This window comes from Bactrocera oleae, chromosome 5 (assembly GCF_042242935.1).
Source record: "Bactrocera oleae isolate idBacOlea1 chromosome 5, idBacOlea1, whole genome shotgun sequence".
Classification (NCBI taxonomy): domain Eukaryota; kingdom Metazoa; phylum Arthropoda; class Insecta; order Diptera; family Tephritidae; genus Bactrocera; species Bactrocera oleae.
Genome location: NC_091539.1, coordinates 60,518,004 through 60,540,953, shown reverse-complemented (window position 1 = coordinate 60,540,953; position 22,950 = coordinate 60,518,004). Strand labels below are relative to the sequence as shown.

Genomic DNA, 22,950 nt, shown 5'->3' with positions numbered 1-22,950 from the left:
CTTCCAATGTTTAGAAGTGAAAAGATATTGTGACTTGAAACGGAACACCCTTAAAGCTGAAGTCATTCTGTTTTTACATGTTTCTTGGTACAATAGTGCTCATGTAGGCATTATTAATGCGAATAAGTGGTTAAAGAGCAAATAAGTGATATTAGCTTAATCTTCATACATCCGAATTTCGATATTTCCCATTTCTACTGTCTCTTTCTTTTGCAAAGCCCTTTAAACATAGCTCTTCAGATATTATTTGAACTTCAGCATCACCGTATACTCTATTTTTAGATATAGGTACTTCCTTCTATGTACTATGTATTTGAAGTTCACTCGTGAGTCTTCATTTTTCAAGTGCCTAGCGGACGTTTCTATAATTAAACTTAAAGAGTATGTTATGAGTATGCTTTGTGTAGAGTATAATTCAATAGCTTCCCAAGATCAACGTCACAGATGTTCAATGTTTGTCACACGACATTGTTTTTGAGTACACACATACATACATGCATATGTATGTTATATATATATATGTATGTATTGTGTAGATAAATAATTTCTTGTACGCCGTCAAAGACTTCTAAATTTAGTGGCATTTCCTGAAGGAAGGAAGGCGGCGCGTGTATTGCTTTAATTAGATGCACATTTTGGGAGCGAGGGCTTGTAATTTTGTGTATGTATTGTATTTGTTTGTTTCTGGAAATGCACAAATTACACATACACCACCACATTATTTGTGCTTAATTAACTACATACATAATTAACTTGTAGATATGCTTGAAGAATGCGCTTAATAATTACAACACATACATTGCTCTCTCCGCTGCTCGGCGAAATACTGGCGATATATTAACATATATTTTCAAAAATATATATATATGTTTATATGCTCATCGTTGCATTGACTCACTTATATGCATGCCACATTTCCAGTATGTACTTGCCACACCACAATTTCTTTATAAATAAGGCTGCGTTGCATGCTCAGAAACTTCAGATTCGTTTGTTTGGCGTTAGTGAGCACAACAGAACAGCGTTAGCTGCACAATTTAACAATTATACTCAACAATTTATTAATATTTGTATTTAATTTGCATATTAACAAATAAAAAGTGGTAGTTGTTGCGGCAGACACACGTACATATAGACATATGGGTGATATATGAGGGTAACGGGCACGAAAAGACGCAAAAAAACACTCTAGAATTCCCATCAACAGCTCATTAATCATTTACTTTCTTCTCAACACAATTTTTTGCAGTGAACTGTTGAAATCCATTGGTTCCACCTCTAAACTACTCACCGAATCCATCGGCGAACGAGTGGCGCTCAAAACTAAGGGTATCAAAAACAAGTTCGATAAGAATTTCAGCACGATCAGCAGTGAGACCGCGCAACGTCTGCGTAGTGTTGGTAAAAACTTCAATACAAACTTCACGCTGACCAAAAAGGAGAAGGACAAAGAGAAAGAGAAGTCCACAGCGCAATTCCACACGGAACGTCCGCAGACACTGCCACCCAACGATCAAGTCTTTGGCTCCATCTCCTTCACAAGCCCACTGAATCACAAAACCGGCGGCGTTGAAGATCTCTCCGCTAGCGCCGCTGATTGCTCTTATGATTTGCCGCGTAATTTGAGAGCGGCGCGCAGCGATTTGGATCTACCTGCGCCACCATCGTATGAAGACGCCCTGAAATCTACGCCGCAAACGTCTTTTGCGCGTAACGCACCCATTAGTAAGTCGGTGATGGTGCCCAAACATATAGCCGCTGAGGCAGCCAGTGTGGCGCTGAAAAAGCAACGCAGCAATACGAGTCTGCAAAATGTTGCGGAGGAGGCACATACAACGGATAACAGTTCAGTTGGCACATCGCGTGACTCACTGAATTTATCATCGCCGCCAATGCCCAACTTTCCAGCGCCGACGCTGCCGAAAGAGTTGGTGGCCGAAATTTCGGATGGACTTTATGGCAAACTCAAGCCCATACAGCCACCACAGCGGCTGAAACGACGCAAAAATTATGAAGAAATTCAATTGCGGCGTGCGGTGGAAACCCCATCACCGGTCGGCGCTTCCTCATTACGTCCGAATGTTGATTCGGTGGAGCTGCAACAGTTGAATATGGAAGCTGCGGCTGCGGAACGTGAAGAATCAATGCTGTTGCATAAACAGATACTTGCGGCAGAGCGTCGCATGCCAAATCCAGATCGCAGTGACTCTTGGGAGTATATCGGTGATAGTGTGGAGGAGAGCGTGTGCTCAACACCGGAGCCTGTGTATGCAAACGAAGACGCCACCTATGGCAGGGTATTTGAAATGGCCACAAGCAATAAGCCGTCGGCGGCACAAGAGAGCAGAACATACGAAAACACCACGATTAGCAGACCTTCGACGTCGCGAATGCAGCCAAATAATTTTGGACAAATAAAATCTGCCGAGGTAGAAGGCGCGGTTGGTGGTTGTGCGCCAGCGACTGTCGAAATTATACAAGAATTCGATCCACTTTCCAGCCGCAAAGCGGCCACAATCTGTAATTCAGATAAAAGCAATCAGCTCTTGCTCTTGGAGCATTTGCTCGAGGAGGATGTATACGGCACAGTTTCAGGAGATCAAGTAAAATCAGATGACGATGTTAGCATGTGCACATCAGAGGAGGATAATCAGACTGCGGTTACTGGCACCACAACGGCTATAGTGTCGCAGCAGCCAGCCACAGTCGTGCTGCCTACACCTAGCAACAAGCGACAAACAAATAGCGTCAGAGATTCTCAAATACAGATTGTGCATCAAAACGCACAATTGCTCTCGGAGAGCATGGAAAATATTGTGGACGATGAGGAGGAACGCGTGCGCCCCTACTTAAGCCGAGTCGACGAACAGCCAGCTAGCGGTAGTAATATAGACTTATCACGCAGTGCCGATAATCGTACACAATGGTTCGTACAAGACAACAATAAAGAAAACAATGAGCAGCAAAGGCGTAATCCCTTCAATAAACTGAACATCGTAGGTGATGGTCCACCATCCTATTTGGAGGCTATTGGTGCTGATGGCCGTCTACCAATCACGCCTACCGAACAAAAATCACGTGCGTCGCGTTTCATGAATACAGTCAATGTATTCTCTACGAACGTTAAGCAACGCGTCGGCGCGATCACGCGTAAGAGCAGTTTCAAAATGGCACCCAAATCGGATGTGAAGGTAACTCTACAGATGGTGCCCCGACCCACACTATCGCCATTGCTCGTGCGTTACGAGGGACCGTTGATACGTTTTCCATCCGGTGTAGTGGAAGATATACTTAAAGAGATGCAGAATCGTAAAGCCATTCTGCGCGATCGCCAATTCCAAACATTCCTCGATCAGGAGATGAAGACACCCAAAGAAACCATACCACTAGATTGCATTACGACTTTGCAGTGTGTGAGCAACAGTCGTGTAACCGATAATTCGACACATTTCTATTGCTTTGAAATAACCACAGCAATACCGAAGAATCATTCGAGTTCGGGTAATGTGCAGGCAATGTCGAATCCCAATCTAGTTATGACGAGCACCTCATCGGGCAATTGCAAGCATCAGCGTGTGGCACATCTCTATGGTGTGAGCAAGGAATCAGAACGGTAAGAAGAAATGATAGCTAAAAGTGAGAGAGATCACTCTCTCAGTGTAATAATAAAAGAGCGGCAACTGAACTGTTTTTAAATTTTTTTAAATCCTCAGCGGCATTTGGATGCAAAAGTTGTTAGAGAGCCTGACCAATACTTTACCACCGAAATATCTCTGCCATTACTATCGCGCCGGCTGGTGTTATCTCAAGAATTCAATAACCTCCGAGTGGAGCGGCACTTGGTTAGTGTTGAAGAAAAATCAAAGACGTTTAATATTCGTAAGTGAAGCTGCTGGAAATCTAGAGAAGATGGATCTACGCAAAGCGCGCTGTATTGGTAAGTAGAGTAAGTGAATATTAAGTTCGTTCTTTCTTATAAACTCCTTCTCCGCAGTGCTCAAAGACAGCGATGAAACAATACGCAACTTACACATCGAGTCTGGTCCGACGCTTATGATAGACTGTCCACCATTTACGGTATATATGACTATGTCGTCACCGCGTGAAACAAAAATTTGGCGTCATATTATCCGCGAAGTGGCACACAACAATGGCTTCTCGCTGATCGATCAACAATTAACTAAATTCAATGTCCCCGTTATCGTGGATAAATGCATCAATTTCGTTTATATACACGGTTCCATGTCGGAAGGTATCTATCGCAAATCCGGCTCCGAAAATTCCATATTAAAGCTATTATCCGCCTTCCGTGCCGATGCCTTCAATGTCGAGATCACACGAAACGAATATAACGAACACGATGTGGCTAACGTCTTGAAGCGTTTCATGCGCGATTTGCCGGAACGTTTAATGGGTAAACTCTCCGAAAGCTTTATGTGTGTGACGGAGCTTACGAAAGCATCGGAAAAGATACAAGCGTACAAAGAACTATTGGCACGCTTGAGTTCGATCGAACGTGAAACACTGAAAAAAATTGTTGGACATTTAGCATTTATTAGCTCACAGAAAACGAAGAACAAGATGAGTACGAAAAATCTGACAATGATTTGGGGTCCAACGCTATTACAAAATCACGTAAGCACTGAAATCGCTTGAGTCTTGTGGATAAACTTTGTTATAAATCGAAATATATTTGTGTATTTTCCGTCCAGCAGCAGCAAGAAGAAATGGTTTACTCACAAAAGGAGGCTGATGTCTTGACTGATCTTATAACACTATACAAAAATCTATTTCCCTTGTCGCCAGAGGAAATGGTAATTTGTCTTTTTAACTTTAGTTCCACATATCATTAAATAATCAATTATTTTAGAAAAAAGAGCAAGAAATGCTGATGTGCTTGCAAAAATACTACGCGGCCGCTGAAACGATGGCAGACTCTGTGAAAAAATCGGGCGATTTGAAGATGTGGGTGGTTCTAAATGCCAAACCAGAGATCACAAGCGAGGTAATTATTAGCTTACATGTAGAGTTGAAAATTGTGAGTATGAAAAAGAAGAGATTCTGTATTTTGAGTTGGAGAATTATATCTAAATTTTTTTTTGCTAAAAAAAAGGGTTAGGTAAGGTTAGGTTACACTGGGCGTCTCCCACGCCATACATAGACCTACTGATATTTAGTCCTCAGATGGATGATCAGTATCCTGACTATCGACGTGTATGTTAATCTGCTTTATGTTGTTTCCTGCGTTGCTAACTTTTATAACCGTAAAGACTTCCGCCTAGAAGATACTGCGCCCACTCCATTAGTCATTTTTAATCCGTCTCTGTAGTTGTTTCTGTCCGAGGGGGTGTCGTATGGTCTCCTCTCTTTTAATTGGACTTAACAAGTAGGCTTATACCCTTTATAAATACATATCTTCCTCCCGAAAAATACATATCCTTAAGACTATATTGATTCAAGTTTTAAAAGCTCTTGATCCCTATAATTATTGATAGTGGAAAATATCTAGGGTTTATTAGCCAAGGATGATGTTTCTGGTATCTATGGATACCTAATGTGATGTGAAGTTCGGTTAGGTTTTCCGAATCCTGAGACGGAGAATGCACTGGTATAGCTAAAGACGAGCTCCTTGTTAACAAATAAAACTCCTGATGTTGGATCTCAAGTATCGGCAATGCGCCTTGAACTCTATAAGCCTGCTTGAGATGACTTAAGGTTGAGTAACTTGATATCGAAAGAGCAGAACAGTCAAGAAAGAAGTATTGAGATGATTTTGTCTCGTTTTCTTCAAAAAACTGCGATACGTAGACAATGACTTGTTAAAAACACTCATATTTAATGCCGACGCCTTAGCGGGCTCGGTAATCCCACTAAACGGGCGGAGTCATCGTATTATTGAACATATGACTTGGACTGAAGCGAATGCATCGGAGGCTTCTAAAGATTTTTTATTATAAATTTTTATTTATTCGAATTCTTTCAACAGGAAAAAGATCAGGTAAATGTCACAATCACACCCACCCGCACCGCCTACGACATCTGCCGCGAATTAGCGCCCAAAATGCAAATGTCAACCCACCAAGTATCACTACACGAAGTAATATTGAACGACTGCTTAGAACGTCCACTACACCATGATACAAAAGTATTCGACGTTGTGCTCAATTGGTCCTACTGGCCCGAGGATGATCGCAAAAACAATTATCTCGTTGTCAAGCCGATCGACACAATACGTGAAGTACAACGTGCCGTTAAAAATCTGGCAACCGTGACACCCGGCAAAGAATTGAAATTCGCCGATAATCGTACAAAGTCCTTCAAATCCTTGCTATGTGAATTGCGCGACGGCAAAATTGTGATATCGAAAAAAGACAAAAACGACAAAACCACCATTGTGCGCGAGATCTTCCTACACAGCACAACGGCATATTTGGGTTTTGAGAAGAAACGCGATTTCCCGTGGAGCTGGGCGATCACATTCGTCGAGCGCACGCAAACGCAGATCTTGAGGTTAGTTTTTGGTTATAGTGTGTAAAATTTTGGGTTGTTTAAATTAACAGTTATTTTTATTTAATAAACTATTTTTTTGACAGTTTTTTTAATACATTTTTTTTTTATTAAAATTTTTTTTCGTAGATCACGCGATTCACCGTTTATTGGGCATGTGCTAGCGGGCAGTGAGTGGGTCGATCGCACGATTTGGTACTCCAGCATTTGGTATAGTCTGTATGGCGATAATATACTGCCACCGGCGGAAATTATTCTCAAGTAGCCGCAGTGTAATAATATTAAGTAATATTTTTTTTTTACTAAATAAGTTAGCAGTTTAGGTTATTTAGGTAGTCTATGCATTTAATCATAGTAAGGTACGCTTAAGTGAAATCAAACGCCATCATTGAGTAACTGCACATCATTTGCGATTTATTGAGCATTTCCATTTCCAATTATTTCATGAATTTGTTTTTATCTGTGTGCATTGTAAAATATTTTTTATTTTAGTTTCTAATATCAAAATGGTTGGTAACATATTGTACTTGCCACATGTTGCAATGTAACAATATTTAAATTTTTTTCGAGAATTTACAATTAATTTTCATGCAATTTCACTACATTTGCATTTACATATGTATATATATGTATGTATTTGTATATTATTAATTATCAAAGTCAAGGTAGTCATAATGGTTATTAAAAATATTTAAAAAAAATTTTTTTTAATATTATAAATTTTTTTTCGAAATCAATTATTTTAAAATTATTTGTATGTGAGTGCATTAATACAATAATAATAAATATATATCGTATTTAAAATAAATAAGTATTTTTTATAAATAATGCAAATCGTGTTTCTTATTAAAATTTTACATTTACAAATTTTTTTTAATTTTTCAGTTGAAAGTTAGAGTGTTAAAACTTATTTTTAAAAGCGAATTAAGTACAAAGCGCCAACGACATATGTATGTCTATGGTAAACATACTCCATAAATAAGTATGTATTTTTGTATAAAATGAGCTCAGCACTATGAAACAGATTTTTAAAAATTTATATTTATATTACATATTAATAGATATGTATGTAGCGCTACAATTAAAAAATACTACAGGTATGTATGTGTGTTTTTGTATTTGTGTGCGTGTGTGAGTGCGTATTTGTAGACTATAGCAAATCCTTGTCTAAAAGGTACTGGTATGGACGGAGGTGTAGAACGGACGCTTAGCGCTGTGACGACAGCAGAACAACAACACTGTGTAGGCAAAGGCGAACAGAAAGCCAATAGTGTTGAGCGTCATCGATAAGATCAGTATGGTTATCCATTCGCCGCGCAACTCCTTGCAGCTCAAGTCTCTGTAAACAATATATATATAAATTACTCAAACTGAAATCACCATCCTTCCCAACCGTTCCCTTACCGATACTCCACTTTGTAGCTTTGATCGTTGAAATGCTCCGGCACCACTTCTTCATCCAATAGCCCGTTCGCCACTTGTGCCGTACTGCTATTCGTCGGCGCCACCAACTCGTCCTCGTTTGCGTTGAAGATGCACGTGCAGGAACCATGCTCCAGCAAAATATTCGTTGAGGCACAGTGTGTGTCGTCGGCGCACAGGCGCGCATAGTGTAGGGCGGCGCAGAAGACTGCCACACAGCATAGCAAGACGGCCAAGAGTGCTAGCAAGTATGAGTCGGCGCGTAAAAATTTGAAACAATTCTCGCGTACTTTGTGACGTTTAATACGCTGATAGCGTACAAGCACAAGTCCAAGAATGCCAGCGAGCAGGAGCTGTGTGGGCGGTAGAGAAAAGTTGTTGAGAACCGTTATACAATTTTAGATTTCTTATAAGGAATAGTTAGCTGGTACAATGCGGATATTTGGATGGAATATTTCAAAACTTTAAGCCAACTCCGAATGTTGAAAATAGCGAAATTTATGATGACCTGAAATCTGAATGGTACTCAGTTTCTGCGCATTGGTAAAGCACATCATCAGAGTTATTTTCAAGCCGAAGTTCAAGAAGTCTCATGAGACAGAGGCGACCGCAACAAGAGTTTGAAAGATTGCTTCAGAAACTCCAGTTAATTTTTTTATTTTGAGATATCTTATAATACATAGTGGACGAGGTAGTACTAGTTGAAAACTCAGAACTTTTTTGTAGATTCAGTTGGACCTCGGATGAGTGTAGATTGGATAGGTGTGACATGCAGTAATTGCTGGGTTCCAATTTAAGGATTAAAGTAAGTCCATAGAACAAGGCTTGTTCCATAAATTTAAAAGATTTCAAACTTGATATGCATTCGGTGTGCGCACTTCGATGACAGAATGTTTAACTGGGGTTTAAAATAAAGTAGCGGAAGCCTTTAAACATGAAAAGTTTAAAAATAAAAGTGCCACAGATACGGAATTTTGACTTTGGCTCGAAGTTTTAAGAAGTCCAGGATGGACGGTTTAAATGAGGCATAAGATAAAATTTTTTAAATGTTAGTATTCTGTATTTCTTGAACAACAAGGAATGGTTTAGCTCTTACTGTGGAAGCTAACGGTTTTTGAAATTCCAATCCAGCACCCATTTAGCATCAAAATATCAATGCCTGCCAAGAAAGCGTACGTACCGGACGCCAAAAGCTGTACGGTAGAAGACGAGAATCACCCCACAATTCTCTTTTAATTGTCCCGCGTTTGCGAGATCAAGGCTTAAACACTTGGGAGCTCACACTTTCACTTATTACAATTATTAATTTTCTAATTAAATCCAGTTAATTAAAACGCTCTGGGCTTATTCGAAGACAAATAACAAAAGACTCACAATTTTTTTACTTTTCAACGATTAAATCTGGCATTTTAGTATATAAATCAAATCAATGCGAATTTACTCACCACTAAACCGCTCCAATATGGATTATATTGTATGGCCGTATTGGGCGCTAAACAGAATATCCAAATTGCTAGGAATGATATTAGTAGACCAACTATTATCTCCAGTATAAGCAACCAGCGGGCAAGATTCGGATATTTAAAACTCATTGGATTGGGATGCTGAGTGGCTGTGTACAAAGAGGGGTCCATTATAGAAAATATATGCTGATAATATATAAACAAATATATTTATGTAAGTGTTTATCTGATGCAAATAAATCCAGTATAAGTGATCTGTTGTGTATGCTGTAAGAGTTTGTCGTCTACTAACCGCGCTCACTTGCTTGGGGACCTATTAGACCGACTGACTACAACAAAATCTGGTTATTAACATTAAAACTAGATTTGTTGGGGTTAATTACTACGGGATTACGTCTTACTATATATGTCAGAAAAATATTAAACTTGACGTAAGTAGATTATTAAATGATAGTTGTTAGTTATGAAGACCGTTATGGAAATGAAATTAGTATATCATAGTAAAGTGGTAGGGCAATTACAACAAAAGCAAATGGACTTATATATTTAGTTGTTTATGTTAGTTTGAACTCTATTATATAGTAGATTACACTTAATTGTTAGTGAGTCTATTAAGATTCTTGATTTCGTATGTGTGTCAGCATATGGGTGGGAACGGATTTAAACGCTGGTGCATAGGTCTTATATAGTGAAGCAATGAGGTGTTAATACGGTATAATTATTGTAAGTTTGACATTTCATAGTTGAAAAAGTTATATAATAATTATAATTATATTTTAAGCTCAGGCCTTGACCGATGCATTTTCATATTGGATATAAATAAGGTACAAAAACGGTACCCAAATTTTAAGTTGGGAATTTTTTTTTTATAGATTTCCGACTTTGAACCCATTATTCTTATGTCGCGTACAAATAACGGCAAATACGGTACAAAAACGGCAAAAATATTTTATGTTCGACATAGCATAACTGGATATTTTATATTCTCTTCTGAATGTTGGGTAAATTTACCGTATTGGCTCGACATTTATTATTATTATGTGTTTTCGGCTGCGGGTATTCCATTCTTGTGTCGGGTACAAAAACGGTACAACTAGCTTAAGCTCGATATACTATAACTGCTATTTTTATTTCCGTCTCAATATAAGTAAAGACTTTTGGATATGTATATTTATGTTGGGTACAAACACGGTACGAAAACGGTACACATATTTTTAACTGGATATTTACTATTATCGATTTTTGACTTCTAGTCTTCCATTCTTTTGTCAGGTACATATACGGTACAAAAGCGGTACAACCAATTTAGCTTGATATTTCATAACTGTGAATATTGTACTAAAAATTTAGTTTATTCTACACACAAATTTGCAATAATCGATATTTATCGATATCTCCCCATCTCTTGTGATAATAAACTTTTGCATTCGCCGAAGTAGGTATATTTATATAATTATAAAGCTTAATAATTATAGGTTAACATTAAATGGTGCATTAGTAATAGAAGGATTTATAAACAACAGACTATTAGGATTAATTTTCTAGTAGTAATTAAAGTTAGCAAGTTGTTTTAAAAGTCTTGCGTGTATTAGCATTAAAAGTATACATATGTACATACCGATAAATTTGCACGCTAAATTGTACTACAAAAAATAAAATAAGTTAAATTAAAGTAAGTACAGTGCGCCGCAAATTAAAAGCCACATGTCAAAAGCTATTTTTCTAGGTGTTAGCATTTAAAATTTTTTTTCTAATTTGTTACTAAGTGTTACTTATAGACAGAACAAGCACCTTGCCACTTACCTGGATATGTTTTATTATTTACAACTAGCATGCGACTGTGCCTTAAACTATTTCTTGTTGGAGTATGTCGTCCGGCAATTTTACTACCTTTTATATTCTGCGGTACTGTGGTGGACATGTAGACGGCCTAAAATCAAAAAAATGCAGAAATTATAAATGTTCTATAATCAAACTTCTTAAGAATAATTACATTTTAAGTATGAGCTAACATAATAAACGAAATAAGTGGTAATAAAGATCTGGCCTAAAAATACACTACTTCAGTTATTAAATGAAAACCTAATAACTGAAAAAGTACTCGCAATGTAACCTATAACTACTTGACCTATTTCCATCGTTCTTGGATGAAGTTCAGCAGAAGCATCCCTTCGAAGAAACAATAATTGAAGATAGTGGCGAGAATCAGAAGGAATTCAGAAAAAATTTATATTTGTGATTCATACTCCCTAACCTTTGAATAAAATGGCACAAAATAATTGTGATAAATAAGAAATAGGTGAAAATTGTAATTTCAACGCATTCAACTATTTGTGTTGTCGTTTGATGTCGGTTAATGTCTTCTAATCTAGTGAACGTTCTTTCAAGCTATGGACTAGAGAATATCTCAGCTCTTGAAATGCCACTAGTATATAGATACCGCAATTTATTATTTATCCACTAAACGAAAAGATTTTGGATTTTGGACTGTAAGGGTAGAAAAACTCGAAAAATGTGTTAAAATTTATTAACTGTAAATAAGGCTTTCTGGTATTCATAGGTACCCTTCTATCATCCAACCAACTTAATAAAGATCACATCTCAATGGTCATTCGGGAAAGGCTTCTAAATTTCAAATTAATCACCGAAAATATTGATAACACTGTCAAACTTTTGTCTTTCTTAGACCACAGGTGCTATGAGCCCCAAAACAGATCAGAGCCAAACGGAGTAGAAAACTTAATTCCATCGCCAGCGATCAGAATTTAGAATTAGTGCAGAGAGGATTTGAGAATTACTGCATTTATAAGTGTGATAAAAATACGGCGCGACTTTTAGCGATAACTCCACTGGATCCTTAAGATATCTATTTCGGGCTGGATGATTATGAGATAGAACGAGGAAGGTATATCCGATCAACTTGTTGAATTTTCAGTGAACAGAGCTCAGTAACTCTACACTTACAAGCCAAAAGTATGATTACACTATTTCGTATGTCTAAATAATCAACTCTGACCGGGGTCATATAATTGCTATTGAATTAAAAGAATTTGTTACTCAATCTTAGTTGCAATTCTTCACCGAATATTAAGCAGGATCGTTTTAGGTTATTGTAACATTCAATTCGTCCAAACCATTATTGCGGAAGTAGAGTAGAGCAGAAATACCCAAATACTCATAAAAAGAAATTTAGTTCTGGCGTTTGACAAGCCAAATTTTATGACGTTTTCGTTGTCAATCTTACGTTTATTATCAAGTATTGGATTAGTTTTCGAAATTATTACGCAACTTGTATTCTCTTATTTTGTTTTCGTTTTGAATAACAAGGGCCTTAAGCTCTATAGATATAGTATATATTCATACTAAATATTTTGGAAAATATTTTTTTTAACATTTTATTATGTATACCATCTCTGCTTTATCTGAGGTCTTAAGTAACTAAATCTTAATTTGAAAAATTATATATTTTATAATTAAAACCATTTCTAAATATTTCATAGTATAGGTATTTACGACTTTAATATTTATTTTATATTAACATAGAAATACAGTGCTGTTATTATTCATATTTAATACTAATTACATATACATATAATATATTTTACAAATCTACAATTCAAGCCTCCGGCGAACTCCGGCATAATGTTGACAATCTCCTCCACGAAATTTACACATTTCATGTTGCAATCTCAGCATTGGATATCTACTTCTAGGCGTTTCAACGTAACATTTTCTTATTGCCGGCTTTGAGCATAACGGCAACTTACCGAAATCTCCAAACTCACTCGTACTTAATTCCAATATTTTATCATGACGCATGAGCTCAGCTACATAAATCTTTATACGAAGCAAACGAAATCGCTCCAGGACGATTGTTATTTGTACGTAAAAATCCACAATAAACGATGCCAGCGAAATTTGTAGTAAAAAGCAGAAAAAAGCGCTTATTTTTTCCATTTTTGTTTAAATTTCGAACTTAGAAATGTTGATGTCGAAAGCGCGGTGCAAATGCTACTACCATTCTTCTGGGAAATGTAAGGACCTTTTATAGTAAGTTTTAAGTTTTAAGTTGTTTACAAAGTGTGTACAAATATATTTTTATATATTATATATGTTATATTATGTATGTATGTATATATGTTGACTTGTTTACATTCCTCAACTAGCAATTGTAGTTGTTATCGATTTGCAATTTTATTGTTAGCGCAGAAGACGCAGGTATTTGTGTTGATGTTGTTGGTCTGCAGCTGATCTTCACAGCTGTTAATGAGTTAGATGACCTTGAGTGCTGGTGAAAAATACGCGAAGTGATAACAGCGGGCACACAAAACAACGCACAAAAGAAGTATTGTTGTTTGCGGTAAGAAAAACATGTCAAAACATATGTGTATTTGTTGTTGTAAAAATTTTCATTGATGATAGTTTATGTTTATTATTTTACCATATATCTATATATTTGTTTGTAATTCAAAATAACTCTGTCAAGTCAAAACAACTTTTGGCTGACTGAGAAATCCAAATCGTCGAGGTGAATTATTTTTCGAACCACTCTCCTTTATGCAGGGCAAGATGCCTTACATCAGTCATTAATCATTAATAATCGCTATTTTATGCTTAGATTAATAACATGATTAACCACACCTAGTATTTTCATATATTATATGTCTGTGTAAATATATTTTATAAAATAATTTAAATATTTCTATTTTCACTAATAATAATTTAAATCTATATATGTTAGCATACATTATTTTATACCAAACATATTAAAAATAATGCTTTTATTCACTTAAAATATAAATAATGTATGAATTCACTGAGCGCCTGTTAAATATATCGCTAAAATAGAGTAGTTTTGTAATTGAGTTAACATATTTGTCACTACCCTAAACACTTAATAATAATAATTTATCGATATTGTGCACAGTACAATTATTTACTTAGATATACATATATATATAAAATATGTGTATATCATAGTTACTTAGATTTACATTTGAGTATTTTTCAAACTTTAAATAAAATAGTTTTTTGAAGTACACATTTCATCATTAAATAGTAGACACTATAAAAAGTTGACAAATCGAACAAACAACTAGTATAAATCAAATAGAAGCCATCATCAAGTAAATTAAATTATTAAATTATGTCACAGCATACTCACTTATATTGAGTTCATCTGCATGTTGTTGCTTTCGCAAGTAAATTACTTAACAAATGAGTTAAACTCAAATATAGTGAGCAGAATTGTGGCGAATCGAAGACGGCTGCGATAACACTAGATATACAATTTACTAGTTAAGCTACATATATTTGAGAACTAAATATTTTTTTAAATATTTACATATTTAAATTATGATCTATGAAAAAGTGATGAGGTAAAGGCTTAAGATCCGCAAAAAGTGCACAAAATTAGTCTAACTCTCTTATGAGATCAAAAATTTAGGTATAGATGAATTTTTGTGGAAAATTCCGAAAACCATGTTCATAATATTTTACATTTGAGATAGTATGCACTGACTAAGTTTTGGTGCATATATGAATAATTTGACATATTTTCAAATAAAGTAAATACAACAAATTGTGTATGAGTCTATTTTATTTTATAATTTTTCCTTTAAAGAAATAGATCTAATCTATGATTTTGACTTTAGGGCTGCATGCTTTGATATTTGGTTTGGAAATCGTATACAGGGATACTTAAACAGGAAGGCGGAATTATAGCGTAAATTATGAGATTTTATATTGGAGCCCTTAACACACATGATCTGGTTAATGTTTGCTTTAATACAGAATCTCTCCAACTGCATTAATAATATTTGACAATTCGCGGACCATTTTTACCACTTTCAATGTAACTTTGAACAACTTAGATTAAATTAAAGCAAAAAAAGTTTTCATGATGGTTTTTAGGGGTTTAATGTAATAAAAAAACCTTATATCACCCTATTTATTTATTTTTAATTTTTACCAAAGTTTGCAAAAAATTGTATCTTCAATGGCTGTCAACGATAAACTTAATGACTTAACCAGCACAAAATTTGACATAAAATGACAGCTGACAGAAGAAGTGTTGTATTTAAGGCTACAAAGCGAAAATTTCAAAAAGTCTTCGGCTTATTAAACTGTCGCTTTAAACTTACAGCTTAAAAATTAGCTCTTAACCATAATTAGACACACTATAATACTATGCAGACGTACAAGGTTTCTTTTACTCACTTGTGATGGCTGCGTAGTGTCAATATCATTTATCGGTATTTGCTTGTACGCTGCATGTGAGGATGACAACGATACCTTGGCCGCATCGGATGGTGATGATGGCGATGGTGACGGTGTATTCGATTGCCTTGAGCTAGTTGAGAACGCAGCTGAGTTGGGTGTTGTAGACACGGCGCCATCAGTTTGTGTGGGCGGAGTTGTGGCAATCATTCTCGACGGCACCGCAACTGCTTCCACTATTATAATTAAATGTCGATAAAGAGTTGAACATCAAATTTTATGGCAAACATTAACTCACCTGGTGGCTTCGGCGGCAATTCGGGTGGCGTCTCGGCGTTATTGCGGAATATGGCGCTATTCTCCGGTATATTCTGATACTTGGGTTGGCTCTTTGGCGGCGGTGTGGGCGCTGTAGTCACGATTTGTACTTTTGGATATTGATTGTCGATGAGTAGGCGTGGCACGATGGCTCTTTGCTGCAGCGGCCGAGATTCGTTAGCACTGTATGTGTTGTTGTGTGGATGATCTTGCGCGTAACCGTTTAAGCCGAAAAATTTCGATTTAGCATCATTTAATGCGGCTTTCACTGCAGCTATACTCTGACTGGCTTCGTATAGTTCCGATTGCGAATGTTGACTAAGCGGTCTCTGTGCCGGACTTGCATTCCTAGGTGCTGCCACCGTAGACGCCATCGCTGACGTTGTCGTCGTTGACATGGCTGCTGGCGTTGCTGTTGTAAACGCTTTGATTGGTGCTGATGCTAGAGCGGAAGCGGGAGCTGGAGCTGGGGCTGGCAAGGTAAGCGACGCGTTCGCTTGTATTAACCGCTGATTACTGCTGTTAGTGTAGTTGTTACTCTGTGTTGGCAGCGTTGTGTTCGTTGCAAAATGTTGTGCTGTTGCTGTTGTTGTTGGTGCTTGGTCAGTGAAGTTTGACGCCAACGATTGCGCGGTCGACTGTTGCGCGTATTGCTGAGTCAAGCGCGGAAGCGGTTGTTGTTGTTGTGGCTGTTGCTTTAGGTGCGGTTGTTGTGACTGCTGATTTGTTAGTTGGTTGTTGTCATTAAACTTGAATGCAATATCGGCGTAAATGGGTGAGCTAGTTGCTCTATTCGCTGCGGTGGTTTCGACCGTTGTTGTTGTTGCTGTTGCTGCTGCTCTGCGTGTTGACAACGGCGATGCAGCTGGAGACGGCACTGTGTTACCTCTCTTTACGGCTTTCGGCGTGCTTGTGTGTATGTTGTTCGGCGTCGTTTTCAAATTGTCGTAGACACTCACCGGCCTGTCGTCATACACTTCCATAATGTCTCGACTGTATGCTCGTATCGGCCCGTTTTGTCAGGTTCTCATTAAACCCTGTATATTATTTGTCTCTTCTTCTTCTTCTCTCAGCTATCAATTCATATATGTTTGTGTGAGTGTGTATTTTCAGGTATGAATTTTATATGTAAGCAACTAATTAACTCAGCTCATTACCGCGTACTGAGCTATGAAGCCCAAAGCAATTTGTGTGTGGTGTGTGTGAAAAAGACTGAAATAGGAAATAACTCAAAACTATTAACTTGATTATACTTTTTAGCGCAATATGAATTATAACAAATATTATAATTGGTTTGTGGAAAACATTGAATACATATATTATATATAGGTACATCTAATGGCATGAGCCCAAATTATTTACGCCTTGATTGTATAATTATATCATATAATTTATTGAACCATATAACTGTGACAAAATAAACACGTTAAGGTTTTCCTTCATATTGCAAATAACATCAATGAATTTTTATATATAAATATATGTTTTTAGTAGGGTGATCTTTAGAAGAAGCATATATTGGTTATAATCAACTAAAAACTTCATGAAACAGCTAGATTTCTAGAACTCTTAATTATCTGCCACTGTTTTAGGTTAGGTTACGTTAGGTTAGATTGCTGATCTCTCAGCATGGCGGACGATCAAACGTAGACTGTTATGTACAATCCTTTGTGAAGCCAAAAGCAAAAAAAAAAAAAAAGCTATCGCAAAACGCCCTGAACCTGTTACCAATCTGCTTGGTTGTTTTATTTTTATTACCTCTATTTCATCTGGATGTCTAAAAATATGAGATCCCAATTTTTTTGCTGTGTCCAGTTAAAACTTCTATAACCATTAAAAGGTGGACTTTGCTGAGAGCGTAGAGTTCACTAGACCTCTTACGATTTACCCTGAATCAGAAAGTTTTTGCGACTGCACAGCTATTGGTAGTTGACCAACGCTTGCTGAGCTGGCCTGAGGCCCAAACATTCCGCAGTTATTGAGACTGAAGTAGCTGTCCTAGCAAGCTCATCAGCCTTACAGCTGCTGTATCGCTGTGGCCAGGCACTCGATATAAGGAGTCTAGACATGCGCGTTCGAAGCGGTTTCCAGTAAAATCAGAAAAGGAACTCGAATTGAATTGGCGTGGTACTCAGGATCGCGTTTGTATTGAATGAGATTGAAATGAATGTAATTGGAGTTGATGTGGGGATCGGGAATGTTGGCGTGTCGAATGAGGTGAATCTGCTACGGTGACCATACTTTTTGTTGGTTGGTGGTGTCGGGTGATATCCTGTGTAGTATTATCTTGTTGGGTGTGGTGATGTCGTTATGTGTGGTGTATATGTGTTTCACAGTAGTGTGTATGTGTTTCACAGGTGTTTGTTAACAATGCTAAAATTTTTCTAACGACTTTTACAATGGAAAAAATAATTTAACAACAAATTTTCTAAAAATTTGGTGTTTCCAATGCAATTACGACTACGTATTCAGTGAAATAGCAGACGTGTTTTGAAAAGTCTACTTTATTACTAACACAAGTATTTGACTGGCAGACAGCGTTCAGTAAAGGTCGTAAAGTCATCGAAAACTTATTTCATGCGAGTCGTTCTTACACAGTTGTTAATGACGATAAAATTGACAAAGTTAAAGAAACAGTGCTTAAAAGTCATCGTGTTGGCATCTGAGATATAGAAGAGGACCTCAAGATCCCTTACGGATTAGCGCAACACATTTTCGTTAATGTTCTAGGTATGAAGCGTGTCAATGCTAGATTCGTACCAAACAGACCTGAATCTTTCGCAAAAACGACGTCAAGTAGAAGAGAATGCTTGACAACGTAGCAGAGTCCTGATTTATAAATCGTGGGTTTATGAATATGACATGGAAACTGTCCAACAATCTAGCGAACAGCGTTCCAAAAATGTGCCGAAACCGAAAACCCTACGCCAATGGCGGTCCAAAATCTAGATGATGCTTGTCATTTGAATACCATAGTGAGCTTTACCAAGAATTCGTTATATAGAGTCAAACAGTCAGTAAGTTATACTATTTAACTGTTTTGATCTTTGAATATAATTTTGGGTATTTAAACCATTATAACGAAAATTTTTGTTTCTAGAAGCTCCTTTATACTATACGGTTGATTCAGCTCCTCTTATTATTGATCCCGCCAAAACCCGCAGTGACATAGAAGTTTTAAAACAACTCAGAACAGCCGATGGAATTTATGAAAATACTTTTAATGTCGATATTGACGTAGCTCGGCATTCGTACAGATAGCATACATAACCACTAGGAGCGCTTAACTATGAAAATGAAGAGGCAATGGCTGAGAATGAATGCTATCACCAGGTTTATCGTTTTCTATGGCAATTATGTCGAATAATATAATCGAATTAAGTTAAAAAATGTGATACGAAAGAAGAATATCGAGAAAAAAAGTATTACATACTTCCTCTGACATATTACAATGTTGCCTTTAATTATATATAATAAGTGTATAGGACTAAAATAGTTGTAAATCGTTCATATCTTCACGTAACATGCAAATATCAAATACAGTCTCCTCTGGGAAAAATTTAGCCGCCAGCTCCTTATATATAATATAACGCAAAATGTTGTTCACACCTATTTTCTATCTATCCTCTAAATTGTTCACCATACAATATACTTCTTTAGGACCGATTTGTTTTTTTTAATCTTTACAATGAAATTTAGTATTAATATTTCAAAATTCGCACAAACTTGAATTTATACTTTTATATATATATGGTGGTTTTAGTTTATTTGGCGGAATGTTAATAAAATTGTATGTAAATTTTCCTGACACACATTCCAACATCAACAAATAATTGAAGTTGCCTACATTTGTATGCGAAAAAGTATTTATGATTTCGAATTTCAAAAATTTCAATTAGTTATTTGGAACACACAAAATATTTCCAGCATGTTGCACACAAAAATTACAAGTGAACATGCACACAAACAATCTGATATATATAAAAATATGTAAGTACATACAAAAGCATGAATATAGTACATTGCCCTCATGTAGTACGTGCCAGAAATATTCCGAATCGCTTGTCGAAAAACGAACTTGATTTTTATTAAAAAATCAGCTTACACCAATAAAGCAAATAATTTATTTGATTTTTAATTAATTCCGGCAGAAAGCTATTGCGGCAAGAAACAGCATTGTTTTACGTAAACAAATTATATATATTTGTGGGTTGCGCCTTTGTCAATACCGTAACGCCCAAGGAAGACTGCACGAGGCCTACAGAATGGCGCGCGTCTCTTTCGTTGCCAACAAATTTGTAAACATTATCTAATTGTTTACCACAGAATCATAGAATCTATGATAGTGCCAAACGAAGGCAAGGAATATATATTTGAATGTGTAAATATGTATAATAATAATACATATATACTTACAAGGTATATATAGGTAGACTTCTATCGATGTAAGCGAATGGCTATTCACTTGTAGATATGAAAATACCCTGTAGGGATTGAGAGGTGTAACAGAAATATTTGATGCTGGCAAATAGGAATATTGATATCCAAAAAAAAAAATGCAAGCTCATAGAACTCCTGAATACATTTCTTTGACGTTTTCTGATTCTCTCAATGCGAATTTTCAAGGTTACAAGATCTTCAATGAAAGAGAGGTTAAGACTGACAGAAATGACTGATTTACAAAATTTTCCTTACTTTATTTGACAGTTAATACTACAGAAAAAAGCGTAGAAAACATCGGGTGGGACAGACTGAACCCTTGCTTTTCGTGCTGCTCTTTAATAAAAATGGCGACTGCTGTTTGTTAAAGCATAGAAAGATGAGAGTTGCCCAACATTTTGCTTCGCTTAGCTTTGCTTCGCCTCGATATTAAGGAACTCATACAAAAGCATAAATAAATTTTTTCCATCAAAGCAATAGTCTGGAGAAAAGCGGAGCAAAAGTTATATATGAATTACTCTCTCGATTTCTGCAGTCAGAAGTGGAAGTAGCTTTTGAAATTATTTTAGCATTATACTTGTATGTCAGAGTTGCTTTTGGAATTACTAATTAACATTAGCGAAAAATAACTATAGTATTATTAAAAGTCGAGTCTCTTGTTGAAATCTCGCTTTGCATTTCGCATAAAGCATTGGGACTCTAACATATCGTAGATTTGAAAGATTTTAAAATACCAAAAGCATCGAATAGGTTTCAGCTAATACCTGTGTGGCCCTACAAGATATTATTATAGAAGATGATTATAGAGACACCCAATGTATTAAGAAACCAGATGAAGAGAGGCTATCGAAATTTTTGTTTGTTTCTGATTCAAACTATTCCAAAACTCAAGAGGAATTTGTTACGTAAAATTATTTGTCACCATCTACAATTTAAGAAAACAAGAGCTCTCTAATAAATAAAAAATGTCAACGTTAAAGTGCAATATAGCAAAAAAAAGAAAGAGTTACGGTATATTTTTTTAACTCAAATACGTTCGCTTGCTTATAAAAGCTCGCCTTACTATCGGTTATATTATTGCTTATAATTTATTACACTTTTTTTGCGTTTCGTTTTCTTACAGGCCACTTGGCGAACACACCGAAAAGTGGCAAACAAATTTTGTTTGTTGTGCTAAAATTAAGTGGCATAAAATGCATGTTGCCATTTGTAAAATCAGAAAAAAGCACGATAATGCTAAATGCTGAAAATTAAAAGAAATTGCAAATAAAATGTTTTCTTTAGCGCTGTAAAAAATAAATGTGCATTCAATCGCCTAGCGGCTGATCACCGTGTGAATGCTTGCGCATGAACTTGCTGACCTTAAAGCTTTTTTTATATATTTCAATATTTGATTTGAGCGCGTGAATCACACTTAATTTTTATTTTTAACGCACTCTGATATGGAAAATTTCCTTAAAGTGGTGTAAATGGTCACACGACATAGATTACTTTTATTTAGTTTTTAATAACTTTTTTTTTGAACGGTTTTCATTGTTTTATACAAACAGGTAATAACCGATAAGGCTTAATGATCGATTGTGATTGATTTTTAAATTTTTTTCACTAGATTTAGACACGTGGGAATAGACAAAGGCGTAGCCAAGTGTGCTCAGATATTGTTGTTGTGTGCTCAGGATAAGTTGTAATTCTTTTCATGCAACTTATGTAGGTATATAAAAAATTTATATATTAGTTAGCAACGAAATACAATTGTTAAACAAGCCTATTAATAAATTCTTCCCTTATGGTATTGGTTTTGAAAATGTTTTTTTAGAACTTTGAATGTGATTATTAAAAACTATTTAGCATTGAGGTTACGTATTTATTGTATGAAGTTTTTGAGGTAAAAATATTTAAGTTTGTGGAAAGATAACATTTTTTTTTTTGAATTCTTTCGGTGCACTGAAAAATTTAAATACTTATTTAATATCCATAAAACCAAAAAGGGAATTTCGTACGAAATCGCTACACCCTAATGTCGGCTCATATGGTGAAAATTGCTGTGAAAATTTATGTTGTTTATACTTGCCAGGAATGCCACTGTTTTTGAACTTGGGCCTTGAATTTATGCCTGTCTCGCGGACGCCAATCTGCTTGGTGAAAGTTATGTTGTCTGCGAACAATTCTTTTCAGTGTTTTACAAAAATATTTTAATAACAACCATTTGTTTGTTTGAACAGATGGCCGGCTATTAGTGTTTCTTTAAATGTATACAAAAATAATATTAATAATATCCTAAGCATTATGAGCTGCATGCTCTTATTCAATAATTTTTTTTTTTCGACTGTCTACTGAGTTGAAAAAATGCTCTTATAAGTTTTGAAAAATTTTCATTGATGGGAAATAGAAGGAAGACAGAATTGTATTTTTTCAGAAGAAAGAGAGAAAATTGCTCTGCAATATATAATTACAGTTAGATGTGACTAATTAGGACCACATTCGAGTATAACAGAAGATACTTAAGACCTCTTATCAAGGTGGATTTGTCGAACGCAAAAGAGTGGGACGAAAATAATTGCACTCGAAGCTTAAAATACTG

At 36.1% G+C, this 22,950-nt stretch overlaps 2 protein-coding genes across 8 annotated transcripts in view; one reads left to right on the top strand and one right to left on the bottom strand.

Annotated features, from left to right (window-relative positions):
- Window positions 1–7,335, top strand: part of RhoGAP15B (RhoGAP_ARAP and RA_ARAPs domain-containing protein RhoGAP15B) — a 31,584-nt gene extending 24,249 nt beyond the window's left edge. For 2 of the 3 annotated variants that reach the window (XM_014246222.3, XM_014246209.3), the window contains exons 3-9: window positions 1,250–3,613; window positions 3,714–3,937; window positions 3,995–4,635; window positions 4,713–4,814; window positions 4,871–5,005; window positions 5,987–6,510; window positions 6,637–7,335. In XM_014246222.3, coding sequence (XP_014101697.2) covers window positions 1,250–3,613; window positions 3,714–3,937; window positions 3,995–4,635; window positions 4,713–4,814; window positions 4,871–5,005; window positions 5,987–6,510; window positions 6,637–6,772 — 4,126 coding nt within the window. In that variant the 3' untranslated portion in view covers window positions 6,773–7,335. The remainder of the gene's footprint in view (window positions 1–1,249; window positions 3,614–3,713; window positions 3,938–3,994; window positions 4,636–4,712; window positions 4,815–4,870; window positions 5,006–5,986; window positions 6,511–6,636) is intronic. The other variant, XM_014246216.3, reaches the window with a different exon arrangement.
- LOC106626509 (uncharacterized) overlaps window positions 6,896–22,950 on the bottom strand; it is a 32,129-nt gene continuing 16,074 nt past the window's right edge. For 4 of the 5 annotated variants that reach the window (XM_014246349.3, XM_014246331.3, XM_014246324.3 and 1 more), the window contains 6 exons: window positions 15,910–17,141; window positions 15,612–15,847; window positions 11,196–11,322; window positions 9,375–9,541; window positions 7,912–8,282; window positions 6,896–7,846 (listed from right to left, as the gene is read on the bottom strand). In XM_014246349.3, the coding sequence (XP_014101824.2) occupies window positions 7,675–7,846; window positions 7,912–8,282; window positions 9,375–9,541; window positions 11,196–11,322; window positions 15,612–15,847; window positions 15,910–16,912 (2,076 nt within the window). In that variant the 5' untranslated portion in view covers window positions 16,913–17,141 and the 3' untranslated portion in view covers window positions 6,896–7,674. The remainder of the gene's footprint in view (window positions 7,847–7,911; window positions 8,283–9,374; window positions 9,542–11,195; window positions 11,323–15,611; window positions 15,848–15,909; window positions 17,142–22,950) is intronic. The other variant, XM_014246363.3, reaches the window with a different exon arrangement.